The sequence below is a fragment of the Hyla sarda genome, chromosome 6 (genome assembly GCF_029499605.1).
Source record: "Hyla sarda isolate aHylSar1 chromosome 6, aHylSar1.hap1, whole genome shotgun sequence".
Lineage (NCBI taxonomy): Eukaryota > Metazoa > Chordata > Amphibia > Anura > Hylidae > Hyla > Hyla sarda.
This window is the reverse complement of record NC_079194.1, coordinates 91,480,971-91,500,247: the sequence shown is the minus strand read 5'-3', so window position 1 is coordinate 91,500,247 and position 19,277 is coordinate 91,480,971. Positions and strand designations below refer to the sequence as shown.

Below are 19,277 nucleotides of genomic sequence, written 5' to 3'. Positions count from 1 at the left end.
TGTACTGATCGCCGAAGGGCATGCTGGGAGATGTAGTTATGCAATAGCTGGAGGTACGCAACTACAACTCCCAGCATGCCGAGACAGCTGATTGCTGTTTGGACATGCTGGGATTTGCAGTTTTGCATCTGTTGGGCTACAGTTTTAGAGACCACTGCAAAGTGATCTCCAAACTGTGGACCTCCAGCTGTTGCAAAACTACAATTCCCAGCATGCCCTCACAGCAAACAGTTGTTTGAGCATGCTAGGAGTTGTAGTTTTGCAAGATCTGGAGGGCTACAGTTTAGGGACCACTATATAGTGGTCTCAAACTGTAGCCCTCCAGCTGTTGCAAAACTACATATTCCAGCATGCCCAAACAGCAGTCTGGGCATGCTGGGAGTTGTAGTTTTGCAACATCTGGAGGGCTACAGTTAGAGACCACTGTATAATGGTCTCAAACTGTACCCTCCAGATGTTGCTTGGCAACTCACCGGCTTCCGTCGGATCCAGCCGCACGTCATCGCCGCCCGCCGATCTCCGTCGCCTGCAGCCTCCGACGCCCGCCCGGATCGGTAAGTGGATCTTCGGCGCCGGTCCCCGTCGTTTCCCCGTCCTGCCCCGCCTATTGTGGGAGGGCAGGACGGGGAAAACGAAAGTAAACCCCCCCGCCCCCGATCTGCTATTGGTGGTCGCGTCTAGACCACCAATAGCAGGGATAGGAGGGGTGGCACCCGTGCCACCTCACTCCTATCGCTTCAGGGGGATCGTGGGTGTCTTAGACACCCGCGATCCCCCTTACATTGCGGGTCACCGGGTCACTATAGACCCGTAATGACCCGGAATCGCGCAAATCGCAAGTGTGAATTCACTTGCGATTTGCCGCGATCGCCGACATGGGGGGGTCTGATGACCCCCCTGGTCATTTGCACGGGATGCCTGCTGAATGATTTCAGCAGCCATCCCGCTCCGATCCCCGCCCGGCGCACGGCGGGGACTAAAACTGACCATGACGTAAATGTACGTCCCTGGTCCTTAAGACCCAGGGTGTCGGGACGTACCGTTACGTCATGGGTCCTGTAGGGGTTAAGGGGAATTTATCAAATCTGCTGTGAGTTATGGCCGTTACTAGTCTGCAAATGTTGCGGAGAAAGTGGCAGCCGAGCCACAATTGTATAAAATGTTGCACAACTGTCGCATAAATCCATTTCTATAGGGCGGGGTTGACCTGCCCTGTGAACTTCGAAATCTGGCCCGTGCCACATTTCACAGAAAGTCGCACGTGATAAAATCTATATAAGAACACTTCATGGTAAAAAAAAATGTAAACGTTCTAAATGAAATGTCGCAGAAAAGGTCGCACGGGGTCAGCCTGCGACTTGATGCAGCAAATTTAGAAGAAAATAAAGAAAAGCTGTCTAAATGGTTTGATACATTTCCCTAATTAGATTCATTAAATGACAATGGTGCTATTCCGCTTCTAGATCCGCAAGCAGATCAGCAGTATGTCAAATTAGACTTTAGACTAAACCAGTGTTTCCCAACCAGGGTGCCTCCAGCTGCTGCAAGACTACAACTCCCAGCAACTCCCTTTGGCTGTCCGGGCATGCCGGGAGTTGTAGTTTTGCAACAGCTGGAGGTACCTTGGATGGGAAACCCTGTTCTAAACATACGAACGTCCCGTCCCAGGATCTACAGAGGGAAATGACCCAGCCAACAATATGCTTATACCTGAAACACAACCGGGACATAATCACAGACAAATACGCTAAGGTGGTGAAATGACATAAGATTTTGGCGCAATGTGAATCCAGCTGCACAAGTGGGTCATAAAATTACGCAAATCACAGAAAGCCCTTTGTTAGTGCAAAAAAAAAAAAAAAAAGGGTGAAAGGCTCACACACACTTTCAGCACACCAAACAGTGCACCGGCTAAGGACACCCCCTGGAATTGCACAAGACAAAGCCAGAACACACAACAGGAGAGATCATCTCATTTTGTGCTATATTCATGTCAGTGCATAGACCCAATCTTGCAGGTGCACACCAGTTGTTAAATTCCCTCTAGGGTAGAATCACACGTAACAGATCCGTAGAGTGTTTTACGCTGCGGATCCACCGGTGACCCAACCCAAAGTTTGTCTCCAGCTGTTGCCAATCCCCCCGCCAGCACTGCTCCGAGCAGCCACACAGGGGCAGTGTACTCAGACATTACGGCTGCTCCACGATGTCTGAGTACACAGAGTGCACTAGGCGACTGGCAGGCCCCTGTGTGGCTGTGGATTGCAGCTGTAAGCAGGCCAGGGGGCGGGGAAACAGCTGGAGGCACACTATGGGTGGGGTCACCTGCAAACCCGCTGCGTAAAATACGCTGCAGATCTGTTACGTGTGACCACACCCTATAGCAATGTTCATATGGGCAAAAATTTGATTGATTTACCTTATTTTTCGTCCTATAGGACGCACCGGCATATAAGACGCACGCAATTTATAGGTGCAAAATCTAAAAAAATAAAGATTTTGAACCCAATAGTGGTCTTCAACCTGCGGACCTCCAGATGTTGCAAAACTACAACTCCCAGCATGCCCGGACAGACGTTGGCTGTCCGGGCATGCTGGGAGTTGTAGTTATGCAACATCTGGAGGTCCGCAGATTGAAGACCACTGCATAGGAGGTAATACTCACGTGTCCCCGCCGCTCTGGACCCGTCACCGCTGCCCTGGATGTCGCTCCATCGCTGTCGCCGTGTCCCCGTCGCTCTGGAACGTCTCTGCTGCCGGCCGGGTATCCTCGCTCTCCGTCGCCGCCATCACGTCGTTACGCACGCCGACACACGTACTCGACAACGTGATGACGAGGATGGAGAGCGCCGGCCATACAGGGGATCCTTGAATGGAGAAGACACAGAGGAGGCAGGTAAGGTCCCTCCCGGTGCCCTGTAAGCACTAACCCGGCTATTCAGTCGGGCTGTTCGGGACCGCCGCGGGTCCCGAACAGTCGGGTTAGTGTCACTTTCCCTTCAGACGCGGCGGTCAGCTTTGATCGCCGCGTCTGAAGGGTTAATACAGGGCATCACCGCGATTGGTGATGTCCTGTATTAGCCGCGGGTCCCGGCCGTTGATGGCCGCAGGGACCGCCGCGATAGGGGTGTATTCGCCGTATAAGACGCACCGACTTTTTCCCCCCAGTTTTGGGGAAGAAAAAGTGCATCTTATACGGCGAAAAATACGGTAAATGCAGAGGGGCCGTTCGGAAAAGAATGTCTTCATAGGTGGCAACACATTTCCGGAATGTTTCTGCAGAATCGAGATTTCCGCAGCAGAAACGTCTGTTGTGAATATTCCACCGTGTGCACAGTTCTGCAGAATCCCATTGAAATTCTGCCATGTGAACATAGCCTAAGGGTATGATCAGACTGAGGAATCCATCTGTGGGTCACTGCCATCTTTCAGGAGGTAGGACCTCGCAGACCTGGGTTGTCACCATTGACTGCAATGCAGGGTGCGCATAATTCTGCCAAAAGGATGAACAGGTTCATTTCTTTGGCGGATTAGTTAGAAGGAACCACATAGCACAATACCAAGCATAGAATTTCCATAGTGTGAACATACCCTTATTGATTATAACCGAATCCTCCCTTCACCTCTATTTTACCTTCTGACCTTTAACTCACTAGGGTAGACGAGGGAATAGTTGCCTAACAGTGTTTTCCATTTGGGATGCCTCCAGCTGTCGCAGAACTACAACTCCCAGCTTGCCCAGACAGCCGTTGGCTGTCTGGGCATGCTGGGAGTTGTAGTTTTGCAACAACTGGAGGCACCCTGGTTAGGGAACAACGGCCTAAAATTATGTTACGAAGTCATAAATCCTTATCCCACTATAAACAAAGTGACGTGGCACTTGGCACAGCATCTGATTTTTCTTTTATTTAACCCTATAGCTCCTGGGTTTTGGAACTGGGTGAGGAGCCACAGGTTGTTCAATAAAAAAAAGTCAGACATTATAGTCCATCACTTCTTACTCTGCCCTTCCAACCTTCTGTAACACATAAATGCCTTCACTTTCCGTAGATCCCACAGGCTGGATCTGCACAGGCTCGTGTGCAGGACAATGGGTGGAGGAACCTGTTGCACAGTCACATGAATCAGCATGTTACATTTCACAGGGATGTTGTGCCTAAAGGGGCACTCCACTGGAAAACATTTATTTTTTTCTACATCAACTGGTGCCAGAAAGTTAAAACAGATTTGTAAATGACTTCTATTTAAAAAAAAACTCAATCCTTCCAGTACTTATCAGCTGTTGTATGTTCCACAGGAAGTTATTTTCTGAAGTGCCTTTCTGTCTGACCACAATGCTCTCTGCTGACACCTCTGTCCATATTAGGAACTGTCCAGAGTAGGAGCAAATCCCCATAGCAAACCTATCCTGCTCTGGACAGTTCCTAAAATGAACTGAGGTGTCAGCAGAGAGCATTGTGGTCAGACAGAAAAGACATTAAAAAAAAAAAAAAAAAATTCCTTTGGAACTGTATGCTGTATGCAGCTGATAAGTACTGGGGGGAGGGGGGGGGGGGAGAAAGTGTTTTCCAGGGAATACCCCTTTAACCCCTTAAGGACGCAGAATTTTTCAGTTTTTCATTTTTGTTTTTTCCTCATCACCTTGTAAAAACCATAACGCTTTCAATTTTGCACCTACAGACCCATGAGGGCTTATTTTTTGCACCACCAATTGTACTTTATAATGACATCAATCATTTCACTACAAAATTTACGGCAAAACCTGACAAATAAAAAATGTTGGGCAAAATAAAAAAAAAGTGCAATTTTGTAAATTTTGGTGGCTTCTGACTCTCTGCAGTACACTTTTTCGGTAAAAATGACACCATGGGGGAGATTTATCAAAACCAGTGCAGAGTAAAAGCTGCCCAGTTGCCCATAGCAACCAATCAGATCGCTTCTTTCATTTTTCACAGGCCTTGTTAAGAATGAAAGAAGAGATTTGATTGGTTGCTATGGGCAACTGGGCAACTTTGCCTGTCCACAGGTTTTGATAAATCTCTCCCCATTTCTTTATTCTGTAGGTCCATATGGTTACAGGGATACCATAACTACAGGCACCAAAATTAGTATGAGTACAATTGTCATTTCTGACCCCTACAACATCCGTATTCGGGGATATATGAGGGCTCATTTTCTGCGTCATAATCTGAAGTTTTTATCGGTACCATTTTTGTTTTGATGGGACTTTTTGATCGCATTTTATACTTTTTTTAGGGTATACAAAGTGACCAAAAATACGCAATTTTAGACTTTGGCACTTTTACGTGTACACCATTGACAGTGCAGTTTAATTAACATTGTATTTTTATAGATCGGACATTTTACGCACAGTGCCCATCTACCTCTTGATAACGCTGCTGAGGCAGTGAAACATGTTGAGGGGGGCCATGTTAAGCTTTTAACTTTGAGCTCCATTGTCCTATAATAGCGTTGAATGTAGGTATTCTGCAGGCACCTCGTCTTCGCTTCAGTGTGTATTCAATTCATCAGACCGGATGGTCTATTTATAGGGGTGTGAATCGCCAATAATTTGGCGATTCGATTCGAATCGCGATACCAGGGTGGCGATTCGATATATCGCAATATATCATGATACTGTCATGTTGGCGATATATCACGATATATCGCAATATTCCCTATTAAAAGCTTGGGAAAACTTATTCTAGCTGAGAAAGAACAAGGTCCCGCGAGAGTTGTCCTGTGAGTGCGTACGTTCTCCTTCCTGTTGTTTTGAGTCTGTAATCTCGCGGTAGCAGCCTGCGAGTGGCACACAGCTGATAACAGGTACACTGCCAACTAGTGGTCAGGAGTTTAAGTGTTATAAAAAAAAAATAAGAGACAAATAGGACTGTGACTCAGTGAGTGAAATACAGTAAATGTTAATTATAATAATTTATTTAAAAAAAATCGATTCTCAGAATTTTAAAATCGATTCAGTATCGCGGAAAAAAAATTGCGATTATCGCGCGAATCGATTTTTTTCTTACATCCCTATATATATATATATATATATATATATATATATATATATATATATATATATATATATATATATATTTCAAGAAGTAGGACGACATGGCGCTCTATATTTTAAAACACTACTAAGTGCGAACCTAATACAATAAAGATTGCACTTTTAATCTCACTTTTTTGATATATGGGGAAAAAAAAAAAGGGTTTTTTTGGGCTGCCTTTTTGGTAGTCTATGAGTTAGTGGTCAAATTCCACCCTCCATATATTGGTCTCAATTAGATATGTTTTTACGCACACTGCGATACCACAAATGTTTATTTTTATTTACATTTTTTTTTCATGGGAAAAGGGAGGCGATTCAAACTTTTATTAGGGAAGGGGTTAAAGCACATTTAAGGGGTTAATCAATACCTTGATTGCAGACACTGATCAATGCTATGCCATAGCATAGCACTGATCAGTGTTATCGGTGCTCTGCTGCTCCAGCCTGGATCTCAAGGATGGAGCAGCAGCGTGACAATCAGATGGTGGGAGACAAGGCAAGAAGCCTCCCGCTGTCCCCTCAGCTGTTCAGGATGCCGCTATTTCACTGCGGGGGCCCCGAACAGCCCACTGAGCTAACCGGCAACACTTTTCTCTTGTTTTAGATCGTGGCTTCTAAAAAGGTTAATACCGGACATCACCCCCGATTTTCGATGTCCAGTATTAGCCGCGGGTCCTGGCTGCTGATAGCAACCGGGACCTGCCAGGAATGAAGCGCGCTCAGCGCCAGAGCTCACTTCACATAACGGGAGGCGGCCACGAGCGTAAATATACGCTAGTGGTCGTTAAGGGGTTAAAGTGTATCTGTCTTCAACAAAAGCTTTTTACATAATGTCGATAATACCAATTCTATGTATATTTGTAATATACATTGGTTAAAAATTGTCTATATTTTTGGGTGAAAAAATGCTCTCCCTGCAGCTATTGCCTGTGTGTGTGTATCCCCTTGTAAGTGAAGCATTTTTCTACACCTTTGTGTGCCGGTAACGTATAGGAATACCACATTAATTAAATGGTCACAGAGCATGACGTGACGCTCCGCCCCCTCAATGCCTATGGTAGGGGGCGTGACAGCATAGACATGCTCTGGGGACTGATTCTAACGGGGTGCTGCGGACAAGATCACGGGGGTCCCCAGCGGCGGGACCCCCACAATCAGGCATCTTATCCCCTATCTTTTGGATAGGGGATAAGATGCCATAGCGCCGGAGTACCCCTTCAAGGGGCTATGAGGAGTCCAAATATAGGAAGTGAGGGTGGGACAAGCAGGGCTCTGTGCAGGCTACTGGCTTGTCAATCCTTCTGATTAGAGATTAGCGAACTTACAGTAAATTCGATTCGTCATGAACTTCTCAGCTCAGCAGTTGATGACTTATCCTGCGTAAATTAGTTCAGCTTTCAGGTGCTCCGGTGGGCTGGAAAAGGTGGATACAGTCCTAGGAAAGAGTCTCCTAGGACTGTATCCACCTTTTCCAGCCTACCGGAGCACCTGAAAGCTGAACTAATTTATGCAGGAAAAGTCATCAACTGCCGAGCCGAGAAGTTTGTGACGAATCGAATTTACTGTAAGTTCGCTCATCTCTACTTCTGATGTGTGAGCTGGGGTGGTGTCATAGAGCCTCGGTGCGCACCGTCCTGTTTGTCCCGCCCTCACTTCCTGTATTTGGTCTCCTCACAGAGACACAGGCAATAGCTGCAGGGACAAAAATATACACATATTTTATATTGACCGTTTATATTATGATGACAGGTACAGTTTAAGCTACTTCACTGATCCCTCCACCATGTCAAATCTACACTTTCAAATGTAATATTGGGAAGAATTTGCTATTCACAAAAACAAACATTTCATATAAATTGTGACATACTGTAATGTTAATAAGTGACTGTGAATTATAGTTATAGATATAGCTCAATGGTCATGCTGACCTGAAAATCTACCTCATGCCTACAATTCGCTGCAGATACTTTTCCATAGCAAGTAACCAGTCTCTTGTATAAGCTCATTGACATGAATTGTGCAGTCATCTGTGGATCATTTTCTAAACAATTTCCTTACTGATAGCCGGCAACAAATACCGTATTTTTCGTCCTATAGGACGCACCGGTGTATAAGACTCACCCAATTTATAGGTGCAAAATCTAAAAAAAATAAAGATTTTGAACTCAATAGTGGTCTTCAACCTGCGGACCTCCAGATGTTGCAAAACTACAACTCCCAGCATGCCCGGACAGCCGTTGGCTGTCCGGGCATGCTGGGAGTTGTAGTTTTGCAACATCTGGAGGTCCGCAGGTTGAAGACCACTGCATAGGAGGTAATACTCATGTGTCCCCGCTGCTCCGGACCCGTCACCGCTGCCCTGGATGTCGCTCCATCGCTGTCGCCGTGTCCCCGTCGCTCCGGAACGTCTCTGCTGCCGGCTGGGTATCCTTGCTCTCAGTCACCGCCATCACGTCGTTATGCACGCGACGACGTGATAACGAGGAAGGAGAGCGCCGGCCATACAGGGGATCCCTGAACAGAGAAGACACAGAGGAGGCAGGTAAGGTCCCTCCCGGTGTCCTGTACGCACTAACCCGGCTATTCAGTCGGGCTGTTCGGGACCGCCGCGGTGAAATCGCGGCGGTCCTGAACAGCCCGACTGAGCAGCCTGGTTAGTGTCACTTTCCCTTCAGACGTGGCGGTCAGCTTTGATCGCCGCATCTGAAGGGTTAATACAGGGCATCACCGCGATCGGTGATGTCCTGTATTAGCCGCGGGTCCCGGCCGTTGATGGCCGCAGGGACCGCCGCAATAGGGGTGTATTCGCCGTATAAGACGCACCGACCTTTTCCCCCCAGTTCGTCTTATACGGCGAAAAATACGGTATGCTGTGTGTAAATCCTGTCTAGAAAGATGTCTGCAAGGGCCGATTCCAAGGCTATAAAAGCATAAAGTAATAGGAGAATGGTTAGGTCCATAGCCAGACCTTAATGGTGTATCCACACGTACAGTATTCTGTGCAGATTTGATGTGCAGGATTTTATGCTGCAGATTCCAATGTACAGTAAACTAAATGACTGAACACCGCTTCAAATCCTGTGCATCAAATCTGCGCAGAATACTGTATGTGTGAATAGACCCTTAGGGTCTTTCCATTTTGCTTAGAAAACCCAGAAAAAGGGGCGTGGCCGGCGGGTAAGGTCGCGTGGTCACAGAAAAGGGGCGTGTTCCCGACATTTTCACAAAAAACAACATATTTACTAAGGTTTCCACAGAAAATGTGGTGGATTTCAACTGAGGAAAATCCCACAGATCAGAACATGTGTAGAAAAAGTAAAGTTTAGGGAAAGTGGAAAATGTAGGGAAACCTTAGTAAACCGTGGAAAATAAATTGTAGGGAATTAAAACCCACAAAGAAACCTACACAACACTCTTAGTAAATAGGGGCCCATGTGTCCAACCCTGTCTGCTCCCAGAAACATTGTCACAGATTTTAAAAATAGTAACCCCCTTTTGCCATTTCCTCAGCCCCCTGTGGTATTGGGGATGTTTGTGGGACATGCTCCCTGTTTGGCACGCATCCTCCATGCATCTCTACGGCAGGGGCCCGGTGACCTGTACGGTGCGTACAGGAGATTGCAAGGGGGGGGGGGGGGGGCACATCGGTTGGACCCTACCGAGATCAGACACCTATCCTTTATCTTTTGGAAATTACACGGTACTACTCCTTTAACTCTATAAAACGTATTTAAATTTTCTTTTTGGTTTTTGGATAAAGATGCAGAATTTCGGCTAAATGATGCAGATGTGGAATTACACATCTTTCTGCATATAAGCAGAATATTCATAAGCCGGGCGGTGCGGTGGACGAGCGTCGCTGACGTCACAGTGCCAGAAGGAGCCTTGTAACCCCGCCCATGCCAGTTAGCAGCTCATTTGCATATCAATAAAAAAGATAACAGGTGAACAGCGGGGCAGATCAGGGTATAGTAGGCAGCATATTGATCAGCGTCCCCCGCACTACCAGCCACTACCTCTGGTTAGTGCGGGGGGAGTTTACTGACAGTTTTCCTTTAAGGGTGCTTTCCCACCTGGCGTACACGCAACGTATTTCACGCTGCGCAAAATTTACGGCAGCAGCGGGAAATACGCTGTGTATTCCTCGCTCACTATACACAGGGCTTTCTGGCGGCAGCCCTATGCGTGCAGTGAGTTTTGGAGGCAGAGCCGCGCGTCAGAGTCACGCCGGCACATGGCCCAGCCTCCAAAACTCACTACACGCATAGGGCTGCCGCCAGAAAGCCCTGTGTATAGTGAGCGAGGAATACACAGCGTATACGCCAGGTGAGAATGCACCCTAAATGCAAATTTTGATACGGAAATCCATCTGGAATTTCCATCGTGTGAACATAGCCTTGGGGTCTATTCACACGGCAGAATTTCCACACATCCGCACCAATTCTGCTTTCGCATCCATTTGGGTGGTTTCTGGCTTGTGCGGCATTCGCATGCGGAAATTCAGAAGTGTGAATGGGAGTGCAGAATCCCATAGAAGTCTATTGGGCTTTAATATGGAACAGGAATCTGTGCAAAATTCCACATGCGGAAATGTAGCCATGTGAATAGACCCTTACAGTAAGTACTCAGAGGTAGAGAGGTGGGACCGGCATCTAGAACACATTCATAGCATATCATGTGGGTATGCCATAAATGTTCAGATGGGAATACCCCTATAAGGATAACCCCCCTCCCCATATAATTATAACCAAGTAACAGCAACATCACCCCGGATATTTCTTGTAAGCAGATGAAAGATAGAGGAGATGAGACCTACAAACAAGGAAACAAAGTAAAAATTGTTTAAATACTGTACATTCACATGTAAAGCCAAACATCACAACTCTCCACTTCTGGCAATACATGTCAAGTATTCCCCCCTGTATATAAGGGAATGTACACACATGCCAAGCATTATGCTGAGATTCTTTTACAAGGAGTAAAGGCCCCAGAAGAGGATCTACTGATGTAATGACAGATGATCGGCACCGGCCGCCACCAAGACATCGCATCACAAGCATGAAGCGAGGGTCTGCCTGTCATGGCTGCTGGAGATAAGTGAATCAGGGAAAATCTTTACCTAACAGCAAGTTCTCTTATAGAGATGAGCAAACTTACAGTAAATTTGATTCGTCACGAACTTCTCGGCTCGGCAGTTGCTGACTTTTCCTGCATAAATTAGTTCAGCTTTCCGGTGCTCCGGTGGGCTGGAAAAGGGGGATACAGTCCTAGGAAAGAGTCTCCTAGGACTGTATCCACCTTTTCCAGCCCACAGGAGCACCTGAAAGCTGAACTCATTTATGCAGGAAAAGTCAGCAACTGCCGAGCCGAGAAGTTCGTGACAAATCGAATTTACTGTAAGTTCGCTCATCTCTATTCTCTTAGGCTGGGTTCACACCACGTTTTTCAAATACGGTAACCGTATACGGTTTTCCGCAAAAAAAGTTATACGACCGTATCCGAAACCGTGTGCATAGAGAATGCATTGTAAACCGTATTCCAAATGTTGTATACGGGTGCATCCGTTTTGCCGATTTTTCAACTGTAGGCAAAAACGCTGTCGACCACGTTTTTGCCTCCGGTTGGAAAACCGTATGCGAACCGTATGCGGTTCTTTTAACATTGTTGTCTATGAGAACCATACACAGAATTTCAGAATACGGTTGCACACGGTTTTTCTAATCGGTTTTTGGAGTTGACACATGCGCAGATTGGAATTTCAATAGAACAATAGTAACTTTATTAAATTGCTGGAAAACTAATTCCAACAAAATAGCAAAACCGTTGGCAAAAACTGATGCAAACGGATAGAACCGTACGGGGAAAAAACGTATACGTTTTAATTCGGAGTCATACGGTTGTATAAGGTTGCATACGGTTTTTGCCATACGTTTTTTAGCGGAAAACCGTATACGATAACCGTATTTGAAAAACGTGGTGTGAACCCAGCCTTACATAGCCAAGATCCTGCAATACAGATGCGTATACCATACCATCAAAATGTGCAGCAAAATTTTCACTGATTCATCTTTAATGGTATATTTACACGAATGGGGTTTGCAGAAATCCATGCATGTGCTCAGAATAAAGCTGAGAATGAACACACCCTAACAGTTATAAATGTAATGCTTACTACATACAGATAGGTGTCCTGTCCCGATAGGTGTCCTGTCAGAGCACTTCACGTTACAGCAGGGTTTTCCAAACAGTGCCTCCAGCTGTTGCAAAACTACAACTCCCAGAATGCCCGGGCATGCTGGGAGTTGTAGTTTTGCAACAGTTGGAGGAACACTGGTTAAAAAAGACTGCAATATAGCATTAAATTAGTAAGCACACCCACTAGGAAAAAGGAAAGCAATTCCTGATTCAGGAGAGTCACATGGGGTATCACATGCCTCTTCTCAGCCAGTCAGCCTCTCTAAAAAATAAAAATAAAATATCAAGTCATGTGATTAAGTCTGCAATTTCACTTTTGAACATGTGATACATTTTAGAGCTGCTGAATGGCTGAGAGGAGTCCTGTGACTTCACAAAAGCCAAAAGTGCTTTGTTTTTGCCCCACCCCCAGAGAGAAGTACGGGGAGCTGGCTATAGAGTTATATGATACTCACTAGTATAAAAAGTACCCATAAACGTGGGATAGCTTTTAGCCTGGTCAGCCAATCCCTCCATACATATAAATGTTGTCCATGTGTTCTGAATGGAGAGAGGAGGGGTAAACTGCTGTCAGATTCCTCAGGTAGCGGTTTATTTTTTTTATGAAAACAAAAACAATTGGGCAATTTAAATCATATCTTTCTCTGACCTGGCATCTGAGTCAGGAGGCCCTTATACATAGGCCATTTATATGAATAACCCCTTAAAACAAAATCTGCAATCTGATTGGCTGCTACGGAAAAGCAGTTTTCACTAGTTTGGGTAATACTCTTCCCATCAGCGGATATCTAGAAAGACTATTACACAGACTATGACACAGACCACCAAGCCTTAAAAGGGTATTCTGTTTTTTTTATTTTACTATGCAACAGGGGCTGTAAAGTTAGTGTAGTTCATAATATAGTGTCTGAACCTGCGGTTGATGATGGTCTCGCAATTCTTATGTGATCTTCGCCCTGATGTTAATTTTTTAGCAGCATACAAAATGAGTGTTGTCTTGGGCTATTCATAGGTTGCAGTGCGGCCCGTGACTTTACATCACCATTAAGGTGTTGAAAGGGAGCATGGCAGTGCTTCAATGGTTGGAGCAAGCACTGGGTGGGAGTGTGATTATTGTTGACAGGACTGCAGGGAATTATAGTTTTGAGCACAACACACCATGGAAGGGAGCTCAGGTGTGCTTCAATGAGTGGGGTAGCTGATGTGTGGGAGAAAAGTGACCTCACACTTGCAAACAAGAGATCCTGGGACTTGTAGTTGGATGCAAGAAACTCCAACAGGAAATAGCCATTTAAAAAAAAAATAAATAAAAAATGAAAGAAATCAGTAGTGTTATAGTGGACTCACAACACAGCCATTTAGCCCCAAGACAAGCGCATAACCTTCCAAAGCATGTCCAATACTGGCTGACAGGTGAGCACTAAAGTCATTTTATGTTGGATAACCCCTTTAAAGAGGAGAGACCAGGGTATGGAGACCCGACCAGTCGCTTCCTCACTACACAATCATACACACACTCATCCCATAAGTTGGATTTGGGAACCAGGCAAAGAGCAATAATAAACCAACTCAGGCTGAATCACCAAGACAATCCTAGTGATTCAGTCACTGCCGACTTACTACAAGGGACAGGCAAAGAAATTATTGAGGCAGATCATGAATAATCTAACTGGGTTTGATCCCATTATCATCTTCGGACGCAGAATATGTCCACCCTAAAATTACCCCGGATACGTAATACTGTAAACACAAGGGCGCCTTTAAATACAGGTGAGTCAGCTTCTAGTTTGGCTTGTTCCTCCCAATTGTCCGTTGCTGAATGGTCATTGTTAAGACAGAACTGTATGTTCAGAAGCAACAAGCACCTACAAGTTGTGGATCCCCAGACAACACTGGGCTACCTCCGCCGTGCCCACAGAGCAGAGGCAACATGACCGCTTCATGTGTCCCCCCCATTTATACTGTAGTCTGGGTGGCATCTGTCCAACCCCCACTATCTGGACACCAGAATAGGGTGCTGATCACTATGCTCCAATATTTATAGCAGTGTTTTCCAACTACAGCTATGAAGGCTGTCCGGGCATGCTGAGAGTTGTAGTTCTGCAACAGCTGGAGGCACTCTAGTTGGGAAACACTGATTTCTAGTCATGACGAATAGGTTCGTCCCATGTGTACATATGGCAAGGTTGCTGATTCACGTGCACAATATTTATAGTCCAGCCCATATATCTATATGCCCCCAACTGCCTGGACCGACAGACAAGATCTATAGAGACCCGCTACTATGATCAGCCAGACAACAGTTATACTTCAGCCTGGCGGGCCGCATATATACAATTGTCCACTTTGTGAAGTCTAGGCCCAAGGGCGGTATTGATCCATGCACCCCCCTCAAAATGAGGAAGAGTATAGATCAGTGGTCTCCAAACTGTGCACCTCCAGGAGTGTCAAAACAATAAAAACAACATGTATATTTCCACAGTTCGGAGATCACTGGTTTAGATCCATGTAGCCAATTTGTAACCTTTATTTTGGGAAATACTGATGTATATCCCCCACACTTACATTCTAGTGACATAGCGCTCGCTACAGTAAATTTGATTCGTCACAAACTTCTCGGCTCAGCAGTGATGACTTTTCCTGCATAAATTAGTTCAGCTTTCAGGTGCTCCCGTGGGCTGGAAAAGGTGGATACAGTCCTAGGAGACTCTTTCCTAGGACTGTATCCACCATTTCCAGCCCACCGGAGCACCTGAAAGCTGAACTAATTTACGCAGGATAAGTCATCAACTGCCGAGCCGAGAAGTTTGTGACGAATCGAATTTACTGTAAGTTCGCTCATCTCTAGCGCCCATGTAAAAGCTCAAACGGACACATTCTACCAGTGGTCTCCAACCTGTGGACCTTCAGATGTTGCAAAACTACAACTCCTAGCATGCCCGGACAGCCTTTGGCTGTCCGGGCATGCTGGGAGTTGTAGTTTTGCAACATCTAGGAGGTCCACAGGTTGGAGACCACTGCACTATACTAACCCATGCGTCTGATTTATATTCTAGGCAAACCTGTGACTCTCTAGCTGTTGCAATAAATGCACCTGCCTCCATGCATGAAGACCGTCAAGCTATGATGAGGGTTGTAGTTTTGCAACTTTTCCATGCCCTCTCCCATGTAAAAGCTCAACAATATTGATCCATGTCCCATTTTCCAACTTGTGGCTCTCCAGCTGTTGCAAGACTACAACCTCCATTATGTCCGGACAAATTTAGGTCTAATAGTTATGCAGCTCCACTGTGCACCCAACCATGTAAAATCTCAAACCGGGCAACAATATTGATCCATGCCCCAAACCCACCCTCATTTACATATAATCTCAGCCAGGGTTTTCTAACCTGTGACTCTACAGCTGCTGCAAAACTGTACGTGGCAGCATTCATGAAGGCTGTCAGGACATGCTGGGAGTTGTAGTTTTGCAACAACAAGAGCTGCAGGTTGGTAAACACTGGATAAGAGTACGAACAATGAGGATACGGATCAACAGCTTGATTCATTTTAGATTTTACATGGTGGAGGGATCAGTTAAGTTGCTTAAAGTGTACCTGTCATCAACAAAAACTTTTTATATCATGTCGATAATACCATTATGTGTATATTTCTGTCCCAGCAGCTATTGCCTGTGTGTCTCTATGAGGAGTCCAAACACAGGAAATGAGGGTGGACACGCAGGCCTCTGCGCGCCGGAGGACACGCAGGCCTCTGCGCGCCGGAGGACACGCAGGCCTCTGCGCGCCGGAGGACACGCAGGCCTCTGCGCGCCGGAGGACACGCAGGCCTCTGCGCGCCGGAGGACACGCAGGCCTCTGCGCGCCGGAGGACACGCAGGCCTCTGCGCGCCGGAGGACACGCAGGCCTCTGCGCGCCGGAGGACACGCAGGCCTCTGCGCGCCGGAGGACACGCAGGCCTCTGCGCGCCGGAGGACACGCAGGCCTCTGCGCGCCGGAGGACACGCAGGCCTCTGCGCGCCGGAGGACACGCAGGCCTCTGCGCGCCGGAGGACACGCAGGCCTCTGCGCGCCGGAGGACACGCAGGCCTCTGCGCGCCGGAGGACACGCAGGCCTCTGCGCGCCGGAGGACACGCAGGCCTCTGCGCGCCGGAGGACACGCAGGCCTCTGCGCGCCGGAGGACACGCAGGCCTCTGCGCGCCGGAGGACACGCAGGCCTCTGTACACTGAGGCTCTATGACACGCTCCTGGCTCACCCAACAGGATGATTGACAAACCAGGAGCTGCACAGAGCCCTGCTTGTCCACCCTCACTTCCTGTATTTGGACTCCTCATAGACGCACACAGGCAATAGCTGCAGGGACAGCATTTTTTCACCCATAAATATTCAAAATTTTTAACCAATGTATATTACAAATATACATATAATGGCATTATCTACATCATATAAAAAGTTTTTGTTGACCACAGGTACACTTTAAGACTGTCAAGGCATGATGGGTGTTGTAGTTTTGCAATAGCAGAAGAGCCCTGGGTAGGAAACCGGTTTCTGAGAGTGTATATATAATGGGGCATATGGATTATTAGTTACCCAGTTTAAGATGTTACATGTTATAGGACAGTTTTTCCCAACCAGGGTGCCACCAACTGTAGCAAAACCACAACTCCCAGCATACCTGGACAGCCTTCGGCTGTCCAGGCATGCTGGGAGTTGTAGTTTTGCAACAGCTGGAGGCTCCCTGGTTGGGAACACTGGTATAAGGAATGGCGGAGTTGCTGAAGGCTGTCAGAGCATGATGGGAGTTGTCGTTTTGAAACAGAGAGAGAGAGACATGGTAGGAAATACTACTTGGCACTAAGGGTCAGAACTGATACAGGTTGGGCAATTATATTGCTACATGGCACAGATTTACATTCCAGGAAACCTTGATACAATGTCTTACAAGTATATGGATACACACGACGCACCTGACAAGTTTTGCTCAAAACTGGGAAGTAGTAAATCCGCGCCTCAACTTTTAAAAGTTCTATTGCCAGGGACAGTACGGATACAAGCCCCATCCCTAAGTCCCCCAGTGACATCACCGCCCCCTGCCCCCACTATTTATACTCCAGGCCTCCTGTACGTCTGGTGGGAGCAGCTGGAAGCGTAAGGCTATACCATCACATTTCCATTTTAAGGAAACACAATCCCTCCTGTCCCAAGGCAAGTAAAGCATCCCCTGACATGATTAGCGCAGAGCTCTACGTAAACCTCCGTCCAGATCCATACAAGTCCTTTACCTTGCCAGTCTTGTGATCAAACCAGACCAGCGCATGGTTCCTGGACAGCACCTTGCAGTCGAAGGTGGCGTTGTTCTGTGCCGGGCGACAGCGGGCCACCGAGCGCCCAATCTTGACGGGCTCATCCAGGTAGACATGGCGTTCCTGGAAAGGATGGGAATTCGGACGGCAGGTGAAGATTGCAAAGGCTGAAGGCATCAGGGACAGCGTCGGCGGAGGAGTGGGGGTCACTCCAAATAATAATGGGGAGGGGGGAAAGAACAAAAAAAAAATTACAAAAAAAAAAAATCCTGACTCCAGACCGAACACCAGCAGTAGCTGCTGGGAGTCACCAAGCCTCTGCGGAGAGAATGGTCACCAATTCATAACACATCGGGGGTCAGTCTGTAAACTATCCTTCCAGGTCCACAGCCGATCCCCCATACTGGTCCCATAGGAAGACCACCAGATGATGAAGACCACCAGATGATGCTCCGCTCTCCAGCATCTACTCCATCATAGAGAAGGGTTGAGAAACCAACATGTGCCAGGCTGCTGCCCTCCCAGTGCCAGCATCCAGATGACACAGCTGCCCTGTAGTCGGGGCCCCAGGGGCCGGTCACAGTGATGGGCACTATGGCAGGTGTCAGTCACATCCCATACTCTACACAGGTGACAGGTGGGCTCAGGGCATAGGCGGCATCCTCAGCACCCACAGGAGAAGGAGAACAACGGCCCTGCCCCCTGGGGATAGGCCGGACTTGTCACCCGCTGCACAAAACCAGGGGCCCGGTAAGGAGTTACGTGATCACCAAGGGATGTGACGGAAAGCGCAGCTGTCGTGAAGGGAAGTTCTCCAAGCAGGACGCGAGGGCGGCTTCTATCCCCCAGTCTTCGTTCCGGTGACAGATTCCGGCCGGTTTAATGGAGCGCAGCCCCACCGCGATCCCCTTCCTCCCGCGCCGCCATGTTGAATACTAGCGACCTCCCCGCAGAGCCGCACAGCAGCCGGCCTACTGCGTCACCAAAGCAACGGGCGGAGATTGTACGGGGGCGGGGACTTGCTGGGCGTGGCGAGAGTGATAGCCAATCAGCGTCGTAGCCCATCCCTTTCTTGTCCACGCCCGCTCTAAACTGTTACAGAGAGAACTCCGTGGGAGGGGCTGTAGTTTCCGCCGGTAGTGACCGGGGTGCACTGACCCTGTGTGGCCCCGGTACGGGAGTGCGGTCACTGAGTCGTTATTGGCTGCGGAATTGTTAACTACTTCATGACCGATCAAAGTGGAATCTTTTTCCTATATAACAGTGTTCCCCAACCTGTGGCTCTCTGGCTTTTTTTGAAACTACAACTCCCATCATGCCCCAACACCCTTTATGACCAAATTGTAATCATTCCTATACAGCAGTGTTCCCCAACCTGTGGCTCTCCAGCTAGTGCAAAACTACAACTCCCAGCATGGCCCGAACACACTTCATGACTCATCAAAGTGGATCCTTCCGGTACATCAATGTTCTCCAACCACCTGTGTGGCAGTGACTATCCAACAGTTACAAAAATACAACTCCCATCATGCACCAATACCCTTCATGACCAAAGTAGAATCATTCCCATACAGCAGTGTTCACAACCTGTGGTTCTCCAGCTGTTGCAAGACTACAACTCCCACCAGCCATATACGGTAGTTTTCTGACCGTATCAGACTCAGGTTCACATAATGAAAGTGCAACAAGCCTGTGATACATGTAACGTATGCGAAGAT

General features: G+C 47.3%; 1 protein-coding gene across 4 annotated transcripts in view; it reads right to left on the bottom strand.

The window, feature by feature from the left end:
- SLMAP (sarcolemma associated protein) overlaps positions 1 to 18,582 on the bottom strand; it is a 159,174-nt gene extending 140,592 nt beyond the window's left edge. For 2 of the 4 annotated variants that reach the window (XM_056524439.1, XM_056524442.1), the window contains exon 1: positions 17,539 to 18,581. In XM_056524439.1, coding sequence (XP_056380414.1) covers positions 17,539 to 17,736 — 198 coding nt within the window. In that variant the 5' untranslated portion in view covers positions 17,737 to 18,581. Of the gene's footprint in view, positions 1 to 17,538 lie in introns of all 4 variants that reach the window. The other 2 variants (XM_056524441.1, XM_056524440.1) reach the window with 2 other exon arrangements.
- Positions 18,583 to 19,277: the final 695 nt, after the last annotated feature.